This window comes from Sinohyriopsis cumingii, chromosome 11, assembly GCF_028554795.1.
Source record: "Sinohyriopsis cumingii isolate HCF-2022 chromosome 11, ASM2855479v2, whole genome shotgun sequence".
In the NCBI taxonomy this organism is placed as follows: domain Eukaryota; kingdom Metazoa; phylum Mollusca; class Bivalvia; order Unionida; family Unionidae; genus Sinohyriopsis; species Sinohyriopsis cumingii.
This window is the reverse complement of record NC_142971.1, coordinates 40757513-40783483: the sequence shown is the minus strand read 5'-3', so window position 1 is coordinate 40783483 and position 25971 is coordinate 40757513. Positions and strand designations below refer to the sequence as shown.

General features: G+C 36.5%; 1 protein-coding gene across 2 annotated transcripts in view; it reads left to right on the top strand.

Annotated features, from left to right (window-relative positions):
- LOC149787988 (germinal-center associated nuclear protein-like) overlaps nt 1–25971 on the top strand; it is a 157204-nt gene that overhangs the window by 116286 nt on the left and 14947 nt on the right. For both annotated transcript variants that reach the window (XM_089974266.1, XM_089974265.1), the window contains 8 exons: nt 1547–1711; nt 6232–6770; nt 8346–8506; nt 9321–9539; nt 11834–12088; nt 17263–17424; nt 20678–20801; nt 25731–25926. In XM_089974266.1, the coding sequence (XP_089830392.1) occupies nt 1547–1711; nt 6232–6770; nt 8346–8506; nt 9321–9539; nt 11834–12088; nt 17263–17424; nt 20678–20801; nt 25731–25926 (1821 nt within the window). The remainder of the gene's footprint in view (nt 1–1546; nt 1712–6231; nt 6771–8345; nt 8507–9320; nt 9540–11833; nt 12089–17262; nt 17425–20677; nt 20802–25730; nt 25927–25971) is intronic.

Genomic DNA, 25971 nt, shown 5'->3' with positions numbered 1-25971 from the left:
ATGTATGTAGTAGTATTTAATGTATGTATGTAGTAGCATTTTATGTATGTATGTAGTAGCATTTTATGTATGTATGTAGTAGCATTTAATGTATGTATGGAGTAACATTTAATGTATGTATGTAGTAGCATTTTATGTATGTATGTAGTAGCATTTATGTATGTATGTAGTAGCATTTATGTATGTATGTATGTAGTAGCATTTTATGTATGTATGTATGTAGTAGCATTTTATGTATGTATGTAGTAGCATTTTATATATGTATGTAGTAGCATTTATGTATGTATATATGTAGAAGCATTTTATGTATGTAGTAGCATTTATGTATGTATGTAGTAGCATTTTATGTATGTATGTAATAGCATTTTATGTATGTATGTAGTAGCATTTATGTATGTGTAGTAGCATTTTATGTATGTATGTATGTATGTAGTAGCATTTTATGTATGTATGTAGTAGCATTTATGTATGTATTAGTAGCATTTTATGTATGTAGTAGCATTTATGTATGTATGTAGTAGCATTTTATGTATGTGTATGTAGTAGCATTTTATGTATGTAGTAGCATTTATGTATGTATGTATGTAATAGCATTTTATGTATGTATGTATGTAGTAGCATTTATGTATGTATAGTAGCATTTTATGTATGTATGTATGTAGTAGCATTTTATGTATGTATGTATGCAGTAGCATTTATGTATGTATGTAGTATCATTTATGTATGTAGTAGCATTTAATGGTACCTCAGCATAATAGTGGTAATATGTTGCCAAGTAAATGTGAAATTTGAAAATGACTGCAAAAAAACAAAAAGATAAACCATTTAAAATGAATTGAAACATGATGAAAAATGTATAGTTTTTGTATTTTAGATGTGTTACTATGTAATGACTTCACAGATGGGTAGCTTAGTTGGTAGAGCATTGGACTCCTAATCAAAGGGTTGTAAGTTCAATACTTGCCCAGACCAGCCCAGGTTGGCTCCATCATTGGGAAAGGCTTTAATCTCCATTTATTTAGTAACTTCACAGATGATGTTGGGAAGCTGTAGAAGCATAATTGGTAGAGATTAGACTCATAATCAAAGAGTTTTGAGTACAATACCTGCCCAGACCAGCCCAGGTATCATTGTCTAATTGGGAAAGGCTTTATCTCCCTTTTCCTCTTCATAATAAAGTTAACAATGTGTTAAGGAACTGCTACAACCAATGAAATGAACACATGGATAATGTCTGGACCTAATAAAAGCAAGATGTAATATACAGTGCATCTGTGTGTACATGAAACTCAGATTTGCTGTTTCTTTAATGAAGTCAGTTCTTTTTCTCATCTCATAAATAAAAAATTTCATGTATGGTTCATTTAGATTAAATTTATGAAATTTTTTCAAAAATTCTGATGCCTTGCTCACATAGATAACAAATAATAACAGTTTTTGAGTTTGTTTTATAAATTTCCATTGAAATGAACACTCATGTAATACCCTCCATTAACCTTTAATAATTCATACTTAACACAAAAGATGTGCATGATCATTATTTCAGAGATATATCAACTGAAGTTTTCAACGAGACCATTGAGATGAAGAGAAAACAGGATGCAGCTGAAAGAGAGGTTATGAAAGACAGGGTAGCTGCCATGTTACAGGAGGAGGTTCTGGATGAGGTTTTGAAGCAACAATGTTTTGGTGCTGCAGTTGTTCAGATGAGGTAAACTGCAACAAAACATGAAGGGTGGGACTATGAACAGTGTCTAAGATAGGAATCAGGCAAGGGACAATGCATATTGTATAATTGACTTGTCCTTTTATGCAAAGAAGGTGATCCTGTTTGTGACTGTGTGTTTATTACTGACAGCCAAATAGGCTTAAGGATGGGGAACCCAACCTGGCAGGATACAATTTTTATTATATAACCCAGCAAGCTTGGTATTTACAGGTGGCTGCCTTTTATGGATATATATATTGAGATATATGACTCCAGTATTAACAGACAATGTGGATACTATGTGTTTCAAGCTTTACTTTCCCCAGTAGTCACATTATCCTGACACCAGGCTGACCCGTCCTCACACTAACCTCTTAATGCTGACTGCCCATCAAGGCAGCTGTAAGTACCATTTTAATAAGTCTTTGGTATGACTCAGCAGGGGTTCAAACCTCACAACCTCCTGCATCTGAGGTGGATGCTGTAACCACTAGGCCATCGTAGCAGTAGAAACTGCCTTGGGTTAAGAGTGAATTTCGACCTGCAGCTATACCAGTACTTTGATGTGTAAATGCCTTTCACTCCTAAACATTAGCATGATTAAAATGAGGTATAAGATAGCTTACATAATAGCAAACTACAACTACGTTATTAGCATAATTTGCGAAGCAATATTTATCAAACTTCATTGTTGTATTTTGGATATATCATTAAAGTTTAGTGCAGTGGTGCCCATGATTCAGATCCAAGGGATTTAGCAAAGATGCTTATTCAGCGTATGTTCAAACCTGTACATGTACATGCAGTGGCGCCATAATGTAAATACGCTAACTAGCCTAAATGTGAGTGTTGAACCAAACTCATTTGTTGTTCGTTTTTGTCATACTGGATCACATTTTAATGAGTTAGGTACTTACAATTTCAAGGCAAATCAAAAACATAATTGCTGTTGCATTGATATAAAAAGTCAAAATGCAGTATTGCATAAATAAACAATAATTAACTTTAGTCAAAAGGGTGAAGTAGTGTTACAGCAACCCATGAATGTTCAGTTCTTGTCATCGTCTGATCAAGTTATACACAAATCTGAATTAGGCAGAAACAGTAAGAAAACAGAAAATTAAATAAATTTCTTGACTTTTCAAACAAATTTATGTACCATTTCTACATAATAATCATACAACCCTGAGGGAGGTATACGCATAATTTGTGCTAATATAACTTTGCGTAAATAAATGCATTTAGAACTTAATGTGTGGATCTTATGATGTCGTCTCTGACTTGTACATGGGTCATGCACTTTTTAGTGTCTATACCACCAATTCATTGGGGAGGGGCTTATATGCAAACAAGCTTATACATGAGTATATACAGTAGAAAAAGAAATGATCAGATTCTTGGAACATTCTTATTTATTAGACTTGTGTTGGTTTATGTATGTCTCACCACAGAAAAAAGTCTAAAGTTGGGAGATAAGCAAGAAGCCATCGAATTCACTGGTGTTTTCAACTGTAGTAAACTATGTGGAAATGCCTCCAAGAAATGGAACAAGCTCAGGGACATGATAAGAGAAACAGCTATGGCAATTCTGGGCCCCAAGAAGCGAACCCATCAAGACTGGTTCGACGAGAACAACAGTGCCACTGAAGATCTGCTTGCCAGAAAGAACAAAGCATTCATGGGCTGGCAGAATGACACCAACTTTCCCCAAAGACCACTTCAAATCCTATCAAGCTGAGGCTCAGAGAGAAATCCGCAATGTGCATGACCATTGGTGGGAAAGAAAAGCTGATGAAGTGCAATACTATGCCGACACTAACAACTCCAAAGAGTTCTACAACACCATCAAGTCAATCTTCAGCCCTTCAAAGTCTGGCTCTGCCCCCTTGCTTGCTGCAGATGGCAGTACACTAATAAAGGACAAGGCTGGCATTAAGGACAGATGCAATGAACACTCTATTCAGCTCCTAAACCTGCCCTCATCGGTCAGCCAATCTGTTCTTGACCAAATACCCAACGCCCGACCAACTGGATGTTCCGCCAGTGATAGAGGAGTAAAGGATGGCCATTAAACAAATGAACTGTGGCAGGGCACCTGGAAAGGATTGTATCCCAGTGGAGGTGTACAAGGCTCTCAGTGAATAGACACTGGAGGCATTCCACGATGTGCTAATCAGGATCTCGACAAAAGTGGATATGCCAGATGACCTCCGCGATGCATCAGTTGTGACAATCTATAAGAATAAAGGCTCACATGCAGACTGCAGTAACTACAGAGGCATCTCCTTGCTCTCCATAGTTGGCAGAATACTTGCTTGCATCATTCTCAACATGCTTATTGCAGCAGTGTCAGAAGATATCCTCCCTAAGTCTCAGTGTGGTTTTCACCCAGACTGCAGCACCGTTGACATGATCTTTGCAGTTAGACAAGTCCAAGAGAAGTGCCTTGAGTAAGGCTTTCGATACAGTCAACAGAGACTTACTGTGGGTAGTACTGAAGAAGCTTGGATGTCCTCAAGTTCACTAACCTCATCCGGCTCTTCCACGATGACATGACTGGAGAGATTCTCTCGGACGGTGAACCCACTGAGAAATTCCCCATATCTAACGGTGTCAAACAGGGATGTGTACTTGCTCTGGTATTCTTTAACCTCTTCTTCACACAGGTAATGCTCCATGCCATCCGTGACATTGGCCTTGGTATCTATACATTAGATATCGCCTAGATGGATCAGTGTTTGATCTCTGTTGCCTAGCTGCAAAAATCAAGATGCTAGAAAGATTCATCACTGAAGCAATGACTGCCCTCATGGCACATGAAGAGACACCTGCAGGTAATCGTGGACAGGTTTTCTGAAGCCTCCAACCTATTTAGACTCATAATTAGCCTAGGAAAGACAGAAGTCCTCTTCCAGCCCACCCCAAACACTGTCCCATCACAACCCTGCATCACCATTGGCAACACGCAACTGAAGAGTCTTGCAGCACACAGACATATGCCTGTCAACAAAGATGAAAGTGTGCAATGCAGTTGTCCTCACGTCTCTCTTGTATGGCTGTGAAACGTGGACTGTCTACCAAAGGTATATCAGTCAATTGGAATAATTCCACCAGTGCTTCCTTAGATCCATCATGCGGATCAAGTGGCAGGACCGAATCACCAACCAGGAAGTCCTTGATAGAGCCAACACAACAAGCATCAAAGCCAAACTAATTCAGGCCCAGCTATGTTGGACTGGCCATGTCATCCGCATGGAACAAAACAGAATCCCAAAGCAAGCTAGGCCAGGGCAACCGAAACCAAGGCCACCCTAGCAGGAGGTACAAAGAAAATCTCAAGACATACATCAAATGGACAGACCTTTAACCCTACCAGCTCGAGCTTGCTGCCTCAGACAGAAGCCACTGGTGAGCCCTGACCAGAAAAGCCTGTTCCACCTTCAAGGTTGATCGCTGCCACCATCTTGCTGTAGCTCATGAGAGACATCACAGATCTGTATCCCAGCCTCCCCCAACCACCGGTGTCCCATGCCCCACCTGCAACTGCCTGTTTGCATTGGAATTTGGGCTCTGGAGCCACATGCGCATCCACCATCAATGAGATCGCACAACTTGTCTTCATCAGCTTGAGACACTACCAAGAGAGAAACTGTACTGGAGATAACTAAGGTCTAGGTGTGCTTTGAAAACGTTTTTTTCAACATTATGTTTTCTTTCATTGCATGCAGTAATTTTTCTGAGCAACTCAGATGCTTGCTTTCCAAGTCGACAATTGATTTTGTATTACATCTTCCTGAGATTGGTTCAACTTATGGACTGTCTTACTGAAGAGGTCTTGTTAGGGTTAGCAGTTCTTTTAACGTATGGAAAGAATATCACCTGCTAGACAACTTGTCTGCAGGACACCCAGAGTATCAAATTTGTCTATACAGGACAGCCATAGGATAAAATCAATCCTTTTAGTCTGCACATTTTTATTTATGAGGCTCTACTTGAATTTATTTTTGTAATATAGTTATTTGCAACATAAACCAGTACATGTTAATAGTCCTACTGATAACCCAGCAGATTTCAGAATTTGAACACTTCAACAAAGTAATATTTAAAAAAATATTTGTGACAAAATTTACAGGTATCAGTTTGTTATGGAGTTCTTTATATACAAAGAGCTGCAGTGGTTCAGTGGTTAGTGTACCAGACTTGCATCGGAAATGGTGTGGGTTCAAATCATTCCATCAGATGGTGCATCCTTGAGGAAGGCACTTTATTTCAGTAACCTTCGGACTAAATAACCTACTTGTGTTGCTGTGCCATAAATTATCAAACCTTTCTATACAGTCAAAATGGACACTTAAGACAATGTTTTAGACACTTATCTTTAATATAAAGGAGGAATATTTTATCCATTTTTTTGTGATTGATGAAATTTGCCTTTATTGACAAATGACCGTTATATGCAGATCTCCTCCAAGACAGGTTTTTCATCTAATAAGTGTTATACATTTATTTCTTTTTATTTCCAGAGAGGTTCAGGAGATACTCACGCAACAGAGAATTGAGAGGTGTTCGGCCGATGTAAATGATGACCTTGTAAATAACTTTGTGTCATCCATGATGTTAGAGGTTGCTGAAGAAGTGTATGAAAAAGACATTGTTCAGAGACTGAAGGACTTGGAAGACATCGAAAAAAGTGTAAAATTATCCAGGGCAGGCCATTATTTACAAAAGTGGAAAAAGACATATACAGCCATAACAAAGCTAAAACGCAGCATGTTGGCATTTCCCAGTGCTCCATTTATGGGAAGTGTCTCAGATCAGATCAAGAATTTGACTCGATACCAAGAAAGTGAGGGAAGAATTAAGGACAGTTTCTACATTAGTAATCGGGCCAAACTTACCATTATATCTCCTATGGCCTTGCGAGTTGGAATGCAAAAAGCGTATGTAATGATGTCGGCACATGAAATTTATGCACAGCTCATGCATGAACGGGCTCAGCAACCATTAGACCTCACAAAGGTTGTGGGGCAAAAACTTTTTCAGAAATTATCTGAAAAAACAGGTATGTGCAAAAGAATATCTCATATTGCACTGTGATTGGTAAATGAACAAAACAACATACTAAATATACTGAGGTCCTTTTCTGCAATTATTTGAATTCATATTGTAGAAAAAGAAAATGAATTAATTCTTCATCAGTTGTTAAGGTTATAATATCTTTTACGTAGAACTTTTCAGGGCCCAAACATTTCTTGTACCTAAATCCGTGGGGCTGGTTTGTGTTTTTGTGAGTTTAATGCCATTTATTAGCAAGTGATAGCTATACATGGCAGCCACTATATTTGGCAGAGGAAGAACCTGGGATGACCCGTCGACCCAAAGGAAGCTACCGGCAAGCTTTCTCATATACCTGTGTTGGTTAAGCTGAGACTCAAACCCATTCCCATTCAGACAGGTGAGATTCGAGTGATTTGAAAAGAATGGTGAGATTTGAGTGATTTGAAAAGACGAGCTCTTAGATCACTAAATCAAACTGATGGCTTCGTCCAAGGTACTACCTCAATGCTGTGTCTGAGGTAGCACTTGTTGAATTAAGTTACCCAGTGGATATCTAGATGTCATCTCACTTGTTCTTGATTTTTCTTCTAAAGATAATGTTTAAAATAGATCTCAGAATCAAAGTAACTAATGATTGCTCATATCAAGGTAAAATAAACTTTCAAAGGTAGCCACCTGGTAAAATGAACTGTTTATGGTAACAGAATTTGTATATATTTCATTGTTCACTGAATTGAGAATTTGTATTTACCTGTCTTGTCAGGTGTATTATGTTATGGCATTATCTGTTCTTTTGTGCATTTGTCCTGCCATTAGATAACATTTGCTTTTCAAACCTGTAAAACTGAAACAGCTGGAGAGATTTTCATGAAACTTTGCCCAAGAATATACCATGATTATACGACGTGTTAAGTTTAGGGTAACAGCAAGGGAAAATATAAGATGATTATTTAAAGTATGCCAACATTTTATTGACAAGGTCAACCTAAAGGTTTGATCCAATATGAGCTTGAATTTCATGTGCTGTGCATGTTTTTTTTTATAAATTATTGACCCAGTTTAATACCTAACCACTATTGTAAAAGTCCTTAGCGGTCAATAAATTTCATCTGAAAGTGTTTTAATGACATTTAAGGGGGAGAGCATTCAAGAATCCGGATTGAATAAACTTTATTTAATCTACATTAGCACTTTAATCTACATTAGCACTTAAATTTATAACAGCAATTAATATTTGAGTAAATTCGCTCACATAACCATGTTGATGTACACTTTAGTACATATCTTGACAGAGTCTCATGTATTCATAGTCATGTTGAGCTTACCTTTCATGCCCTACAGCTGTTTTGATGAATCTACCCCGTTTCCATACAGTTTTCAACTCCCTCGGTCATAGATCTACATTAACATCAAAATAATAACATTACAAATTTATGACAGTATGTCACAGATGTGAAAACAATATCTCAAGATCTTAAATTCAGTAATTAAGTTTGTTGGTAGGTTTCTTATTCTAAAAAAAAAAAAATTTCAATACTTTATAGATATTATTTTTGTTCTGTTTTTTTTTCTTCTCCAGATGGCGCCATACCAAAAGACGTCTTCTGGAAACTGGTTCTTTGTTTTCCTGATGCTGATCCAGATTACAACAGAGAAAGTTATGTCACAGCAAAGTTTGTAGACTGGTTACAGAATAAGTTCTCCAAGGGAACAAAGCCAGAAGAGAAAAGTTCTATCAAGGTAATGGATTTCAGTGCCTGTATTTCAGTTCACTTTTATAAAGTAAACAAAATTGAACCTTCTGATTGCTGTTCTTAAAATGCTTTACCTTGTATGTTTTTCATTAAACAACAAAATGAAATTACATATCCTTTTGCTGCTTGTCTGTCATTACTTGTGAGTAAATTATGATGAAATTAATCAGTGATTCCTATGTGAAATATTTTATTTTGTAGAAAAATAAAACAAGCAAAAATAGTTAAATTTGAGTGCATTTCTTGACTTTTTGCTGTCAGATTATATAATACGATTTAAAAAAAAAAATACATGATGTTTTAGAAACACCAGGTAAAACAAGTATAGTTGTTGGACCAGGCTGTAATCTCATGAGAGTTGACTTCATTGTGGGTATCACAAGGCTAGAGGCCTATATTTTGACTCTCACAAGGCTAGAGGACTGTATTTTGACTCTCACAAGGCTAAAGGCCTATATTTTGACTCTCACAAGGCTAGAGGCCTATATTTTGACTCACAAGGCTAGAGGCCTATATTTTGACTCACACAAGGCTAGAGGCATATATTTTGACTCTCACAATGCTAGAGGTATATATTGTGACTGCTTATTATCTGCAAGAAGCATGAAATATTTTGATATATTTATGGCAAATTTTTTTATATAATGGGACTTTACCTCAAACTGAAGTGCATGTCAGTGACAAAAATATTTAAATAAGTAGTTAAAATGATAAGGAACACATTTACTATTGCAAGGTAAGAGTGGGTTTTGGAGGAAAAAGGTGGCTTTTGACATTTTCTTTTCCCTCCCATCTTACAGGGTGAACTCTGCAGTCTTTATAGGAGAGAAATATCCTTTCCCAGCCACAGAAGAGCTAAACCGGATCAATCCGTCCAGCTAGGGGTATGTGTCAGGACCCTAAAAGGGGTCCTGGAAGAGGAAGATATACCCATTGTGGAAGAGGAGAAGCTCCTTTTAGGGACCAGTGGAGCCATTTTCATTCTGCCTATAGCTGTACATGAAGAAGATGAAGATTCTGTACGCTTTTTTTTCTCCACTCTCCTAATTTTGGATTTAATTTAATTTGCTTTAGAACTCTTCCTCATGTAAAAGGGGTGGGGGTGCATAGAGAGACCTCGCCACCCTTCAGATTTTAACTGGATTGGTCAACATTTAGGACAGTTCAGATTATTACACACAAACACTCACACATTTTATAAATTAAGTGTTGTTCAACTGCCATCTTCCATCTTAATTTGGGAGCAGTCCTTAATTTAATATGGTTTTAAAATTTAGTTTATTGTATTGTAATTACTTGTAATGCCTACCTTCCAAACCCACCCTACATCCCCCCCCCCATGGCCTGTGACTTGGGTAAAAAAAATCTGGTATCTACAATGGCTGCATATATAAAGTTGGTCAAGAAATAAGTAAGTCAGAATGTCATTTTAACTGAAAATGTTTATATCGTTTACCTTTAACACCCCATCCACTAGACCCCAAGGCATACATGCCAACCATTACGCTTTTGGCGTAATCATTACGCTTTTTTCACTAAATTATGCCTTACGCGTAAACGTATATGGGTTATGCTTTTTCGGTATATCCACCTTCCCAAAAAAATCATTTGTTTGTTTTCTCGTTTTTATAAACATCCTATTAATCCAGCAGACCTTATTTTAGAAAAGACGGCTTCTACGTAGCTACAATATAAGAGTATGCTTGTCCATACACTTTCCTAACAGTATTTTGTTCTATTTATAGCAATTGTCCTATTACCCAGAAACATGCTGGTTCAACTTTCAAACTTTCGACCTCGCATTCTATTTATAGGAGCTGTATTTTATTTTTAATCTTTAATTGCAGGTTCTTTTTTCTAATTTATATTTAGTACAGAACCAGTCTATATGTTTTTGGTGCTAAAAAGTATAATTTATTTTAGTTGATGCGTGTATGAGAGCAAAAATATCTCCTTTCAAATAATTTCACAGATGGATTAGAAAAGGTCAGAAATAAACGAAACATAAAATAACAGAATCCTCCAAAGATGAGGACACGAGGGCAGCATCACGTGATGTCTATTGCAGGCAGTGTGGAAATGATTTTACTATTTGGCACTAAAAGTCTAAAGATGTATTCTAGTTGATGTTTGTGTTAGAGCACATATATTTTTTCAAAGAATTTCACAGGTGGATCAGAAAAAGACCCCCAAAAAAAACAAATCCTTCAAAGATGAATACATGAATGGGATAATACAGCGTTCCATTCTCGGGCACAGGGGCTCGTATCGCTGCTTAAAATTGACCTATATATAGTACATGTATGACAGGTGACGTCAGTTTTAAGCAACAATACAAGTCCCTGTATTCTAGGGCAGTATCATGTTCATTGCAGTCTGTGCAGAAACGATTTTAATATTATATTGGGCATTGTGGTAAAATTTATGTGGAGAAACACTTGAAAACAAAGAAACACATTGAATTAGGTTGTCTTACGAACTCCAATACTAAGGCAACTTCTTATCTACAGCAGAACTAAAGTGCTGTCATAAATGTTATAAATGCAGAGGTGTTGTTTACTGAGTTCTTAATAGAAAGATAATGAAGATCTTGCTATTGGTGCAGAAGCAAGAGAATTCATAGAACACAATTCTACTCTAGCTGTGAAGGTGTTTTATGATGATGTTAGAGAATATTATGCTACAGCCTACAGATTACATGCTCCAGAAATTCCCCTATGGAGATCGTGTGCAAAACATTCATGGTCTCAGCTGGTACAAAGTGTTTTAAAATGCAACATGAAAAGCTATTGCTTTCGAAAGCTAAAAATGCTGCATACAAAAACTTGAAGCAGTAAAGGATATTAAAAGATGAGAGGGGCAAATAAATCATTGTTTATTGAATTTTTAGCATGTTATATGTGGATTCCTCATTTTCTGATTATATTCCTCTTTTTGTCCACTTGGTTTACACTTTTTCCTCATCAGGGGTTGGCATGTATGTCAAGGGATGGAGAAAAAAATATCCCTGTTGAAGGTACAATATAACTTCTATGTTTGATGCATCTCCAGCTTTGGAGAAGCTTGAGTTAGAGACAGATAAACAGACAGGTGGTATCTCAGTATCCGTGTAGCTAAAGTATTGCAATAATAACATGTTCATGTGTAAGTGCACAAATATATATTCTGTACATTAACTCTCCACAAATAAATGATACCTGTCAGTACGACAGATTTATTTTGTTCCTTGCCTGGCTTGTCTCATTATGACTCATCACACCCTGTATGTGAAGTCTGAATGTTTTCTATACAGTGGGATTTGTTTGTTTTTCAGAACTATTGGATGGAAACTAGAGGTAGATTGTTTCGGTTCCTAGATGCCAAACCAGTGAGCCCAGCATTACCATTGGTCATTGTGGTTCCAGCGACAGCCATTCAGAAAATGTCCACATCAGATCTATGTCATCAGTTGAATTTGAACTCTGCACTGAACCAAGGTCTTGTGTCTGATGTGTATACAGTATTTGTACAGTATGATGAAGACTTGCCAGAAGGGATCAACACAGATGATCCTTTACTTAGTGAAAAGGTATCCTCACTCGTATGAAATTCATTTGCATTAGGAACTATTTATGTGGACTCTCATTCATTGGAATTTCTTGATTATTATGCAGTACTGATTTTGTCCATCTAGTAAGTTTGCCATATTTACTGGCTTGTAAGTCAAAAGTTGAATTTGAGAATTGTGTAAATTTTCCATCTATCATTTGTATGTAAGTCAGTGTGGAGTATAAGATAAAGCCAGATCAACACCTTGGCTTCATTCTTTTTCCTAGTAACTTCCACCTTCATGAATATTAATGGCATCACTATATTCAATTCCAGATTAATTGGAAAATTGAAGTCATGGATGCTAACATGCTTTTTCCCCCATTTTCATTTTTGAGAAGGAAAGAGGAAGGTTTCAGGGTGATTGTAATCTGTTGTTCAGTTAGCTGATTGTGAACTGCCTCATGTACAAAGGCAATACTATATTCCATTATCAATTGAAACCTCTGAATAAACAGTTTATTATTATTTTAATTATGATATCCATTGTCTAAACAACTGCATGCTGTGTTATTAAATGCTAATTAAATAAGTCCAGACCTTTGACCAAGTTATTCCAGTTGAAACTTGTTTGATGGCAACATTCAACATTATAGGGAAATGAGGATATCCATAGGGAAATGGGATTTACCTGACGAAAGCTCTACACAGCACTGCAGTCATGTGCTTCTTATAAACTCTTTAATTATTTTCTTTTATATCGTGTTGAAGAAAATTAAATGATGCATGCACATACAAATGCATAGAAAATAATGATGAAAATTAACATAAAAGCAGTCATTTTAGTTTATTCAATTTTATTGACATGGTAATTGAACAAGAATTGGTACAGCTATGTGATCTGTTTTCAATTTTGCTAGTTACGTCATGAAATTATGGTATTACTTAGAGCAATTTCAGTGACATAAACCATTTATAAGATTATAAGACGAATCCCAGACTTCCAGATAAAATATTCTCGACTTGAACATCAGAAAGTGTGGTAATCTTTCTTTTTCATTTGTTACTTCATTAACCCATAAAAAAGAGAATGCTTTTTCTACATTTTTATCTATTTATTTATTTCAAACCAAGACATTTCATTTTGAACAATTCTTGATGATTGAATCAAGTTTCACAAGTTAGCTCTTTCTCATTATAATGCGTTTCATTATAAAGCAGTTATAGATATAATGCAGTTTACTATGGACCCTATACCTAAAATCTTACCAATGTTTAACAGTATGGGTTGAAAGAAAATGTTGTAAATCTTTATGTTTCTCTTAACTTCTTTTAGACACTATTATTGAACAGATTTTGATCATTCCTACCATACTGGAGTTCTGTATATAATGCTGTTCTCAGTATGTCTCTGTTTGGTACATACTTGGTTCTCACTATAACATGATTTGTACGTAATGAGGTCGTTTGTTTTGTACCCTGACTACTGCGTTATAATGAGGGAAAGATGTATATGTAGAAATATTTATGAAAATTGAGTTTGAAATAATAGCAACTTAAACACTCCATTCTGTAGGAAACAAATTGCCTAAAACTTCAGCCCATGTCCGACATCCCAGGTGAAAGCATACACGAGATAGAGTCATAATAAAAATACTTCACATGAACCTTAGAATTAAAAAGCAGCTTTCAACATCTCTTTTAACCTACCAGTAATAATTGTTGAGTTTGCAACAGCATGGATTCATTCATGTTTACAGCACTATATGACTTACCAAGAGATACAAAACAACTCAAGTTTGCCACAACTATTTCTTTAGATGCATTACATGGTTTATTGCAGATAGGATTGATATTATAATTGCGCAAAAGGTCTACTTTGGAGGTTTGCCCGTTTGTAGAGGGTGAATCTCTGGAATCTGGGTGTATAAGCAGGTCCTCATGTCAAGGGAGCCTGGCAGGAATACAAGCCATTTGTACATGAAATCATGGTTGAGATGGCAAGTATGGGATTACCATAAGCAGGTCCTCGTGTCAAGGGAACCTGGCAGGAATACAAGCCATTTGTACATGAAATCATGGTTGAGATGGCAAGTATGGGATTACCATAAGCAGGTCCTCGTGTCAAGGGAACCTGGCAGGAATACAAGCCATTTGTACATGAAATCATGGTTGAGATGGCAAGTATGGGATTACCATAAGCAGGTCCTCATGTCAAGGAAGCCTGGCAGGAATACAAGCCATTTGTACATGAAATCATGGTTGAGATGGCAAGTATGGGATTACCATAAGCAGGTCCTCATGTCAAGGGAGCCTGGCAGGAATACAAGCCATTTGTACATGATATCATGGTTGAGATGGCAAGTGTGGGATTACCATAAGCAAGTCCTCATGTCAAGGGAGCCTGGCAGGAATACAAGCCATTTGTACATGATATCATGGTTGAGATGGCAAGTGTGGGATTACCATAAGCAAGTCCTCATGTCAAGGGAGCCTGGCAGGAATACAAGCCATTTGTACATGAAATCATGGTTGAGATGGCAAGTATGGGATTACCATAGGAGCTTTATCAACTTTGGTGCTCATGATCTTATTCATAATATTTCCTGAATGGAGGAAAAATGTATGGTCTAAATTCATGCCAGGAAAAGGAAAAAGCTTCAAACTTAAATACTTCTGGTTCTGAGTGACATGAAACAAATTTATCAATTTGAAAATTTAATCTTGAAGCAAACAGATCAATGATTAGTTGAAGACAGTGAGTGCAAAACCTGCTGAAAATTTATCCCCTCAACATCCACTCAGTACAGTCTGAAAAATTCCTGGAGAAAAATTCAGCAGAAAAAATATTGTATAGTCCTGGTAAAATAGATGGGTGAAATAAAGGTTATCTCATTCACACTTAAGTAGATTTAGAAAGAGCATCCATTTTCCTGGAGAATAAAACAATGCAAAATATGTTGAATACCATTGTGTTTAACCAGTACGAGAGAACACAAAGATTGCAAGACATAAGATGGCAAAAATTTCAAAACAGTTAATATACGATAATTGGATTCATCAACTGACCAACAGCAATGAACAGATTAATTTGATTCTGTTGAAACAGCTCCCCACTCTTCTGTAGATGTATCAGACCGTTTTTGTCATGACATTTTAAAATCCTTTTGGATCTCCCTTTTGTCTTATCCTTACTGTTTTTAAACACAGCTCTCTTTTCTGCAAAATCCTGTTTTTCTGAAGATCATTAACCCTATTCCTTTACAAATAGCAATAATGGATTGGCCCCTCTGAAGCTTCTTAAAATTCATTAACCAGTAAACCTACGATACTGTGATGTGAAAAGGGATGTCTTGACCAACACTTGACCAACACTTGACCAACGCTTGACCAACACTGGTTAGGCCATGTACTTGATTTTTTCGACATTTTAATCTGTGAAGAAGACTGAATTGTACTGAATCAATGAGAAATCTTGAAAGAGATAAATCTCTGAGGCAGGATTATTTGAGGCCGTTTGTAATTAACTGTGAATTGGAGATATATTATCTTTCGAGCATATAATTTGTATTTCCTTGATGCCAGATTTAATATATATGTTCATCTTGATGGAATTAGTAATGTTGAAGGAGAAATGGATACCCAGTTGTCTGAACCATGAATAGTTTCAGAATGTTGTATACGGATCATCTGCACACTTGAGATCCCTGTCGTTAAACTGAAAAAAATATTGATAAAAGTTTCCATTGTGCTGAAATTTAAGACATTTTTGAAACTGTCATATATTCAAACACTGAAATGTACATCTTTTTTATCAGTCGATGTGAATAAAATCATCTTTCTGTACTGGCTCCAAAATATAATTTTTTTTTTATTCAGATGTTCATAAATTATATAAGATTAACAATCGTTAGAGACCACTCCAGTGGCCTAGTGGTTAGAGCGTCCACCTCAGATGCAGGAGGTCGTGGGTTTGATCCCCAGCTGAGTTATACCAAAGACTTACAAAAATGGTACTAACAGCTTCTTCTTAAGAGGTTAGTGTTAGGACTGGTTGACCTGCTGTCAGGATAATGTGACTATGTGAGACATCATGCTACATGTCTGTGACATGATGCCCCAGTGCTGGGCATCACTATAAACTGCCACACTGCAGACCTTGTAGCGATATGACTAACAATTGTTAAAGCTATGTTAAAAATCCAAATCACACACACACAATCTTTATATTATGCTATATTTACAGTTATGTTTTGGTACTGTGAACAGTGTTTAAAAAAAATGATCCCATCTCATGTGAAGAAGGTCCTATCATTCTTTTGCTTAGCAATTGATAAGATTTATTTTGTAAAGAATCTTGTTTTTCAAATTTGAATTCAGTATTCTGCTTGGGTTTGGAATTTTATCAGCTTCAGTCTTGTAACCATCTTCAGTTTGTTAAATCCATTTACCAGATGACAGCAGCTTCCATGCCCCCCTCCCCCAGATTTACTTATTTTTGCCACACATGAAAAAGCCAGTTTGATTATGAGCATAATAACAGCTGCAACCAACTGTTGAATATCATGAAATTCTTGTCTGCAAACCATACTCAGTTAGATTTGGGGCAGGGTATCATTTCATTTTAATTTTGGGGTATTTTTTATTGTCCACAGAATTACGTGTTGTGCACTGCAATGTCGCATCAGTGCTGATTGAAAGACTGATATTGTGTCTTCTAGTGGGGATTGCTAAATTTGGGCAAATCCAATGCATCATTAAAGTTTTATGAATGTTATACAAAGACCAGCTGCTTTTTTAGTACGGCTTGTATCAAATAGAGCATCATTCATATCTTGTTGAACATATCTCTGGAAAGTATGATCTTCAAATCCACTTTCCATCTGACACATACACATAAGCTGAACTCTGGTTACCTTCTTTCATTTCTTTAATTATGAACATAAATTTTTATATATGATGCCAAACATGTTAACATAAGATCTAATTGATCTAGCCAAGATCTGGATATTTCATAAGACATTATGTAGCAGAAGTTAGGCACTAAATATTATTACTTTAAAACGAATAATGTACTTGTAGCTGATACATTGATGGCCATTCAAAGGCACATGGCATGTTCAAAATAGAAAAACTTTCATACTATTTCACTGCATTGCTAACAAGCCACTTTGGTGAACCTTAATGCTAATGTCTTGGTATCTTTGATCTAAGATTTGTGAGAGCCTGCAGTGGTTGGCAGAGAGGGCTGTACCAGCTCCACAGTTGGATGTGGTTCCCCTCAAGGACTATGTGGAGGACTTCCTGATGTCAGCTTACCACACACCTGTCCTGCAGAATCTGAAAACCAGGAAGTCATTGGGATTCCTGCATCAGGTGAGATTAATAGAAAGAATTTTTATCCATATATGTGGGCAGGATACGAAAATTTAATCTTGAGTGTGTCAATATTCGAAATGATTCTTGTCGAGTCCACAGTACAAATCTTGCTCCACAAGGATTGCATTTCTCCTTCCTGTCCACAGTATGCAGTTTTGTTTTTGATAAATACAATACAAAAAATGTGACAGATTTGCTTGTAATTTGCAAGTTAACAATATTTGTTTTGATGATTTGTAGTGAATAATGCCCCAAAAAATATATAGTACTGTATCTAATCTACACTAGTGTAAGACAGATTTATCCAGCCCTAGGTAAGATTGATTTATCTAGCCCCGGGTAATATAGATTTATCTAGCCCTAGGTAAGATTGATTTACATATCCCAGGGTAAAACTTAGGTTAAGTTCATTGCTGGTTGGAAGTGGTCTTGGAAAACTTGGTTGCATTACATCCTTGCCTACCAATAAAGAACACCTTCATGATAATGTTTTTTGAGCTTTCTTTCACAAATAAACAATTTTGGTTGCATTTCTGGTGTTTCTATTTGTTTTTAAAATTATTTTAGTTTCTTTGTTGTGTGAATATATTGCTGTTGCTGATTAGTGTCAGGCTGATGTAAATGATATAATTACTGTTCTTTAATTTTTGCAAACTGTGTGTAACCTCATGCAGAGAAAATAGCATGTAGCTAAATCTGTTTGAATAAACATTAACAAAATCAATTGATTAAAGTCCAACAAATCTTAGTCATCGCTAGAAACTGATCTATGTGTATGATCCAGGTTATAGTTATTATAATGGATACAAATTGCTTATTTTTCATATATCAGTTTTGTATTTAAGGAAACCTTGTCAGGCCATAATGAAATAAAATATCTACCAAAATTACACTTTAGATGACAGAATCTTTGGGGTATTTTTTAGTTGTTACACCAGTCTGATTTTAGCTATGAATAGTTCTATGATTGTGAACCAATCTGATGATTATAGCTATGAATAATTGTATTATTGTGAACCAATCTGATGATTATATATATGAATAGTTTTACTATTGTGAACCAATCTGATGATTATAGCCTTAGTTTTATAATTGTGAACCAATCTGATGATTATACTATGAATAATTTTTTTATTGTGAACCAATCTGATGATTATAGCTATAGTTTTATAATTGTGAACCAATCTGATGATTATACCTCAGAATAATTTTATCATTGTGAAAAGTTGTAGATTCCATCAAAACATATTTACTGAAACTTCTGCTTTTGTCTTGATCAAGAAATAGACAAGACCACAAACTTGGATGTTTATTTCAACAATTTTATGCAATTAAATGCTGGCTTTCAAACCAAGCCATTTTTACTTGGTTACCAGAGACATCATATACACGAGTTAGTATAGGATTTGCTCATTGAAGTTTATTCCGTTCTTAGTTTATTCCCCTTATGCCACCACATTAGTCAGAGAGTTATAACCTTAGTCAGGGAGATTATATTATAACTGTAGTCATGCAGAATTCATTGTTATAACTGTAGTCAAGGAGGGTACATAGTTATAACCATAGTCACAAAGAATAGATTGTTATGACTTTAGTTATGGAGAGTATCTTGTGGCAATCTATTGTTATGGAGAGTACATTGTTATAACTTTATTCAGGGAGTTTACATTGTTAGAGGTGCTCTACAGTTTCGTAGTTTGCATAAAGTAAGATTTTTTTCAAGAAAAAACAATTTTCCAGGTTTTTCTCTATTGGGTGTATTTTAAAAAAGGCCTCGTTTATTTAGATATTGTTAAAAGAACTTCAAAGTCCCTTTATTTTGGTGTAAGTTTGTTTAGTGCAATTTGAGTTAGTGAGTATACAGATTGGCCTTACTTAGGATGTGCACCATTCAAAAAACTGCTAACACCGCTTGGTCAGTTTCACTTCCTGGACTTCAGAGATAAAATGTAAAAAAGAAAAGATCTGATAACTGTTTTTTCCATATTTTTTTTTTTTCTGTTTGGTAATTCATTTAATGCATTTTCAGAAGTTAGTATTGTCTAGTCTGGCAAAATTTTGTTTCCCTATTTGAATAATTGCTAAAGATAGTGTTCTTAGACTAATTCAGGCTGATTTTCAAGCACAAGAGAGCAGTCATTTTGGTTAGCTGTGTGCTTTGATCAAGTTATCCAGTCCTAACACTAACCTTTTAATGCTGAGTGCCAATCGAGGTAGCTGTTAGTACCATTTTTATAAGTCTCTGGTACTTGGCCATCAGAGCAGCAGTTGTGTACTATTTCCACAAATACATTAGTCAAAATAGTTTCAACCAAGGTACATGAAAGTAACAAGTATGCTAACATTCTCTCCATTGTGTTTGTTGCAAATAATTTCACCTTACACCTATTGCTGTATCAGAAGTTCATAACATCTGTAGAGTGCCCCCTTTATTACCTTAGTTGGTGAGAGTATATTCTTATAACCTTGATCATGGAGAGTACATTGTTATAACCTTGGTCATGGAGAGTATTTTCTTATAACCTTGGTCCTGGAGAGTACATTGTTATAACCTTGGTCATGGAGAGTACATTGTTATAACCTTGGTCATGGAGAGTACATTGTTATAACCTTGGTCCTTGAGAGTGCATTCTTATAACCTTGGTCATGGAGAGTACATTGTTATAACCTTGGTCCAGTAGAGTACATTGTTATAACCTTGATCATGGAGAGTACCTTCTTATAGACTCAGTTCTGGAGAGTGCATTGTTATAAGTCTTACATCTTGAAGAGTACATTGTTATGACCATAGTCATGGAGAGTACATTGTTATGACCTTTGTCCTGAGGAGTACATTGTTATGACCTTAGTTCTAGAGAGTACATTGTTATAACCTTAGTCCTGGAGAGTACATTATTATGACCTTGGTCCTGGAGAGGACATTGTTATAACCTTAGTCTTTGATAATACTTTGTTATGACCATAGTCCTAGAGAGCACATTGTTATAACATTAATCCTAGAGAGTACATTGTTATAACATTAATCCTAGAGAGTACATTGTTATAACATTAATCCTAGAGAGTACATTGTTATAACATTAATCCTAGAGAGTACATTGTTATAACATTAATCCTAGAGAGTACATTGTTATAACATTTGTCTTGGACAGTACGTTGTGTTATAAGTTGACAGAACATGTGCAGTAAACATCAGATAGATGAAGTTGTATCTTTCAAGGTCTAATTAATAATATATATTTCCTGATTTCAGGAGCCTTTGCACCTCCTGGACTTGTACAACAGTGCTGTACAGCACCTTACAGATGTGGCCACTTCATCCACTCTCTGTTGTCTCTCCTGGCCTGTAGCAGAATTCACACGCACCCTTGATCCAGGTACAGATTATTAATGTTAACTAGCAAATTTGGCTAATTTTTTTAAAATTCAGATCATTGTGTGGGACATGGAAAGGAAACAAGTTTTATTGCTCTATCTCAGGGCATTAGAGTCAAAGAAGGGAGGGGGGGTTTGATGACCTTGACTCTGGAGATATAACTTGACTAGAATACAACAGGCTGGTCATTTGAGATGTACCGAGGATCATCTCTTTACCTCTAACTGCATTTGAGTTATAAAGCAGAAACAAAAAACTTTATTTTGATCAGTGACTTTGACTTTGGATGTGGGAGCCAAAATAAAGTATGCATCCTACCTTTTAGTGGTGACATGTAGGTGAAAATTGTTACATTGACTTTGAAGATAGGATGCCAGACGTGTATGTACATAATATACTGTATATAATCACAGTTAAGTTTGGTGCAAACAACATGGACTCTGATCTGTGATTGTATAATGCACTGGCAGGTCTAGAACTATGTTGTTTGTTCTTCTGAGTACTCCTGACTGCATAGACACATATCTGCCAACACATTATTTGACATCAGATCTGGGCCTATGAAGCTTGCAGCTAGACCTGAATTACAAATGTGTGTATATGGTATCTTCTGGTGATGGTACAAGATAATACTGAGTTTCATCCATTTAACTTGGTAGCTTTGATGTTATAGAACGAAAATGAAACTGATGGATGGACAGAAGGATGTAAGTATAAAAGCATCTCTTGCTTCTTTCCTTCAAATACATTACCTAATCACATTAACGTTAGGGATATTATCCTGCTACCTTGCAAATCCAGTCCTGGTCTCTTGCTATCAATTTCATATAGACAAAGGGCAATAAATTTTTGGCCTTTACCTCCCCTTGCCACAGCCAGGTGTTGCTAGTTTTTTAGCTTTACTGCTGTACTGATCACAACATGCATTTTACCTACAACAATCCAAGCCATCTTAGTGTTGAAATTGGATGATCCAACTTTAAATTTGGATTTATTGTGTTGTATAATCATTTTTCTACAGGTTATATATATTATCTTTATAAATTGTCACCCTTTTGGACTTGTCTATTTAAGACCATTTGTCAATAAGGTATCATTGAACTCATGTTATTAGCTAACAAAATAATATTTTTGCTTACTCCATTAGTAACAGGGGTGATATTGGTGAGTTAGTAACATACTGAATTTATAATTTATGCTTTGTTTTTCTCTTCTGTCATTTCATTGGAAATGTCAACTAAATGCATGAAATGCAAAAAATTCAAAGCAAAGGAGGACATCCATTACTCTTGTATTGCATTTACTAAGTGTTCACCATCTGTGCCATGTAGCATGTGTACTATGTGGACAGTGGAAGTCTGAGATACAGTAGTCCAGAATGTAGCTAAAGGGAAGGAAAGACAGAATAAGTCGAAAAATAGCATTGATGTCCTTAATATACATCCCAAATCAACCTCCTTTGCGAGTCTTGTGGGGGACACTGGTCAGTGATTTGCTTTTCGAAGGGCATGACACCCCAGAAGTCTCATTGGCCAAGCAACCCAAGTTTTCATGGTCAGCGACAGCAACAACCCTGGATCCACCCTCAACGCCTCAACATAACAAACCTATTTTGGTGAAACCAATATGTCTGATAATGCATGGGTTCAGTGGCCAGTCTTAATTGGTTATATTTGAGTGAGATTGAGATCAAAAGAAGCTGACTCATTTAATATCTCAGTCTAGGCAAGTTGCAACACTCCAGATTTTCACATGGACACCCCATCAATAGACAGAGACATTGCAGCCTTGGGGATGTCAACACCCTAATCATTACGCATGAACTGAAAGCCATTTAATAACATACAACAGCAGTGCAGAACATTGTGGCAGTGGGTTCTGTGTTGGACATGTTGTCAGTGACAATCTTCCAAAAGGCAATTAACAGTTTATCATCACCCACCTGGAGTCCCACAGAACATGCATGGTAGTGTGTTTCTTGACTTTTATGAGTCTGAAACAGAGCTGCTCACCACATCCTGGTCAGTGCCTTGATAGCAGCTGCAAACATAGAACTGGCACAGAAGATGCAGAGCACACCACTTCTACCTCTCTGAAAGCTCATCACAAGTCGAGCAAAGGTCACAGCCATACTGTTGTAACTCTTTATCCATAATCCAGTCGAAGAACTACATAGACAAGCCCCCAAAGTAGAAAACATTGTACTGCTGTGATCATCAATACCTCAGTTAGCTAGCTACCTACTGTAGTTCTTTGATAAGAAACAGTTAGTGCCAGTCATGATCGAATGCTACTGTTCCTTGATCTCCAACATGCTGTGAAAGAGAGTATACCTGAAAAAACAAAGACCTGTTCAATCTTATGGCAAAATTCAATCTCACATGTCTAAAGGCATTGGCTCTCTGCTGAAATTGAATTCTTTCATGGTACTAACCTGGCTGGATAAGGTATGGTTGGAACCACTCTTGAGGGATTAAGCTATCATTGGTACTAATTTGACTGAATAAGACACCGTTTGAGCCAAGCTTGAGGGCTTCATTGGTTCACCTCTCATAAAAGACTTGCTTCCTACTCCCACTAGCAATGGCAGGCAGAATGAGCAACGGCAGGCAGAATGAGCAAAATAATTGCTTTATCAGGTGACCCAAATTTACTGCAGTTCTGACAGGATGGGTGAGTGTCATTCATGACCACCCAACTTTCATTGCTAAGAATAGGCTCCTGCTTATGGGAAATCTGGCTTTTGGGAAACCTGTCTGCTGTGGACACTTCATATCATGATCATCTACAGGAACCAGTGAGAGCTCTGAAGTTGTACCTGAAAAAGGCCATACTAGTGCATCAAGGGAAATCCTGCATCATCATGCCTCACAAAGAGGGAATGGACAACATTAGTGCAGGAATTAACCCAAGATTGAATGATATTTCCACACATTTCAGCTCATTAAGTTAGGGCAGATCACAGCAAGCATTGCATATGAGCGAAACTGTTTTTTGGATGACATTATCCATCTGGTGAGATAGAGGTCAGAGTTCACTTTTTCCAGCTTTTGCCACAGAGATCTTTATTCCTAAAATGGACCAGCTATAGACCTCATATGGCCTATAGACATGGCACAACAAGTTATCTTCCTGGTTGTTTAGCAGCTTCATAAGAATGCAGAATCACAACTTCTGCTTGATTTGCAGGAGTGAAAATATTTCCCTTTCAGAAGTTGCTTCCTGGTATATGAAGACAATTCTTCAGCTTTGTTATTATCTAAAAGCTGTGTCACATACCTTGGAAGACTAGAGATGGCATTTCTAGGGCAAGTGAATGTAACTCCCACCATCACTTGCCTATTTTCCAGATTACATATTTGAAGATGTATGGCTGTGATCTCTGTTCATTCCCCATAAAGTACTGTTTTGTTTGTAAATATTTATTTATGCAGTAGTTGAAGGAATTATATGCTGAATTCAGATTTATTTGGAATCAAGCAAAAGAAATTCTTGCAATTTCAAATGTATACAGACATAACTTAGTGGCTTCAACATGTACACATGCATACATACTGAATTGTACAGGTTTTTTTAATCTTTATATTATGTTTTTGATTATGTTTGTGCATTGAATTCAGACATGCCATGATCCATGCTGAAATAACATGCTCCACATTTTAAATGGAGCTTTGGATACACTGAGATAGATGGGGAGTACATGTAATGTTACTTTAGCAGCTATACATGTTTATACTAGTGTATTGTTCCCTGTAAAGAATTAGATATGAACCAGTAAATAATCAATCATTGTGTTTTACTATTTCTCATTTAATATGCATTGATTTTAGATGATAGCTGTGTAGCTCTGTGCCCATTCCTATAATCCCCCTTACCTGAATTTGTAACATCAAGGCAAGACACATGCATCATTTTCTTCAGTTAACTTGCTTGTCACACATTTGCATGTGTTTTGTAACACAATGTCAAGCTGTGGACCAGGAACATCATGCTATAGCAGGTGCTTTGCTGTATATATAAGAATGACTATAACAGAACAAAAGGCTCAAAGTGGCCAAGTGGTCACAGGCACTCAGCTTTACAGATCATTTACACATCTTGCTTCTATCTGCATGAGTTCAGGTCTCAGCTCAGCCATTATGGGTATGTGAGAAAGCTTATCAGGAGCTTTGTATATGTCAGTGGTTCTTCCAAGGGTCTTCCCTGCCGTTTCTTCTTCCACCAAAATTATGCTAGCACCATAAGCTGAAAACTTGTGTTAAGCTCAACAACAACAAAAACCAAACCAAACATTTTCTGCAAAACTGCCATGCTGAATCAGAACAAATGTAATTGGAGTACATTTCATATTATTATTAAGGATTCTGATTCACCGCTATTCAAAGTTGGAATGCAGTTAAATATGTCAGATACAGTGCCACCTATTTCTACCAAATAGCTGGAAATGATCTTAAGATGGGCATCTGCCTTTTTACTGCATTTGCGTTTTAGACCCGTGTATGCCAAGTGAGCAATATTATGTTCTCTAGGGCCTCTTTTTGTGTAAACATCTATATTGCAGCCAAACTGTCTTACCCTTACAGTGTTTCTTGATTTCTGGAAATTGATTGGCAGGGAAGGCTGTTACAACATTTACTACCACCTTGAAGAGAAGAACAAGTCACTAGTCTCAACTTATTCTGGTTGGTTTTCCATGGTTCTGCCTCAGCCAAAAATACTGGTGTCCTGTATAGCCTATTAAAAATGGCATTAAACCCACCAACCAAACAACTTGAACTAGATTGTCATCGTTGTGATTGAACTCAATAAAAAAATTGGCATTAATTTATTTGTCTGGCAAAATTTGCAAATAAAAAAACAACATGTTTGTGAAATAGATTGATTTACATTTTAATAGCCACTGTCTTTATGTTGTGTATTTATATTTCAGATCTTCCACCTGCTCATTGGAACAGTGAAGTCCATTTGGAATATTTATCTGTGGTGTTACACTCCTTGGTCCTGCCTACAAGGTTATCTCCCTTGGATACTGAGGCCTGGTCATCAATAGGGGAGGAGATTTGGGATTATGTCAAGGAAGTGATAGGTGATGACTGCAGCTCAGCAAGGGTCAAGCTAGTTACCAGGTAATTACACTGAGTCATCCGAGCTAATTAAAATTAAGAAATTTG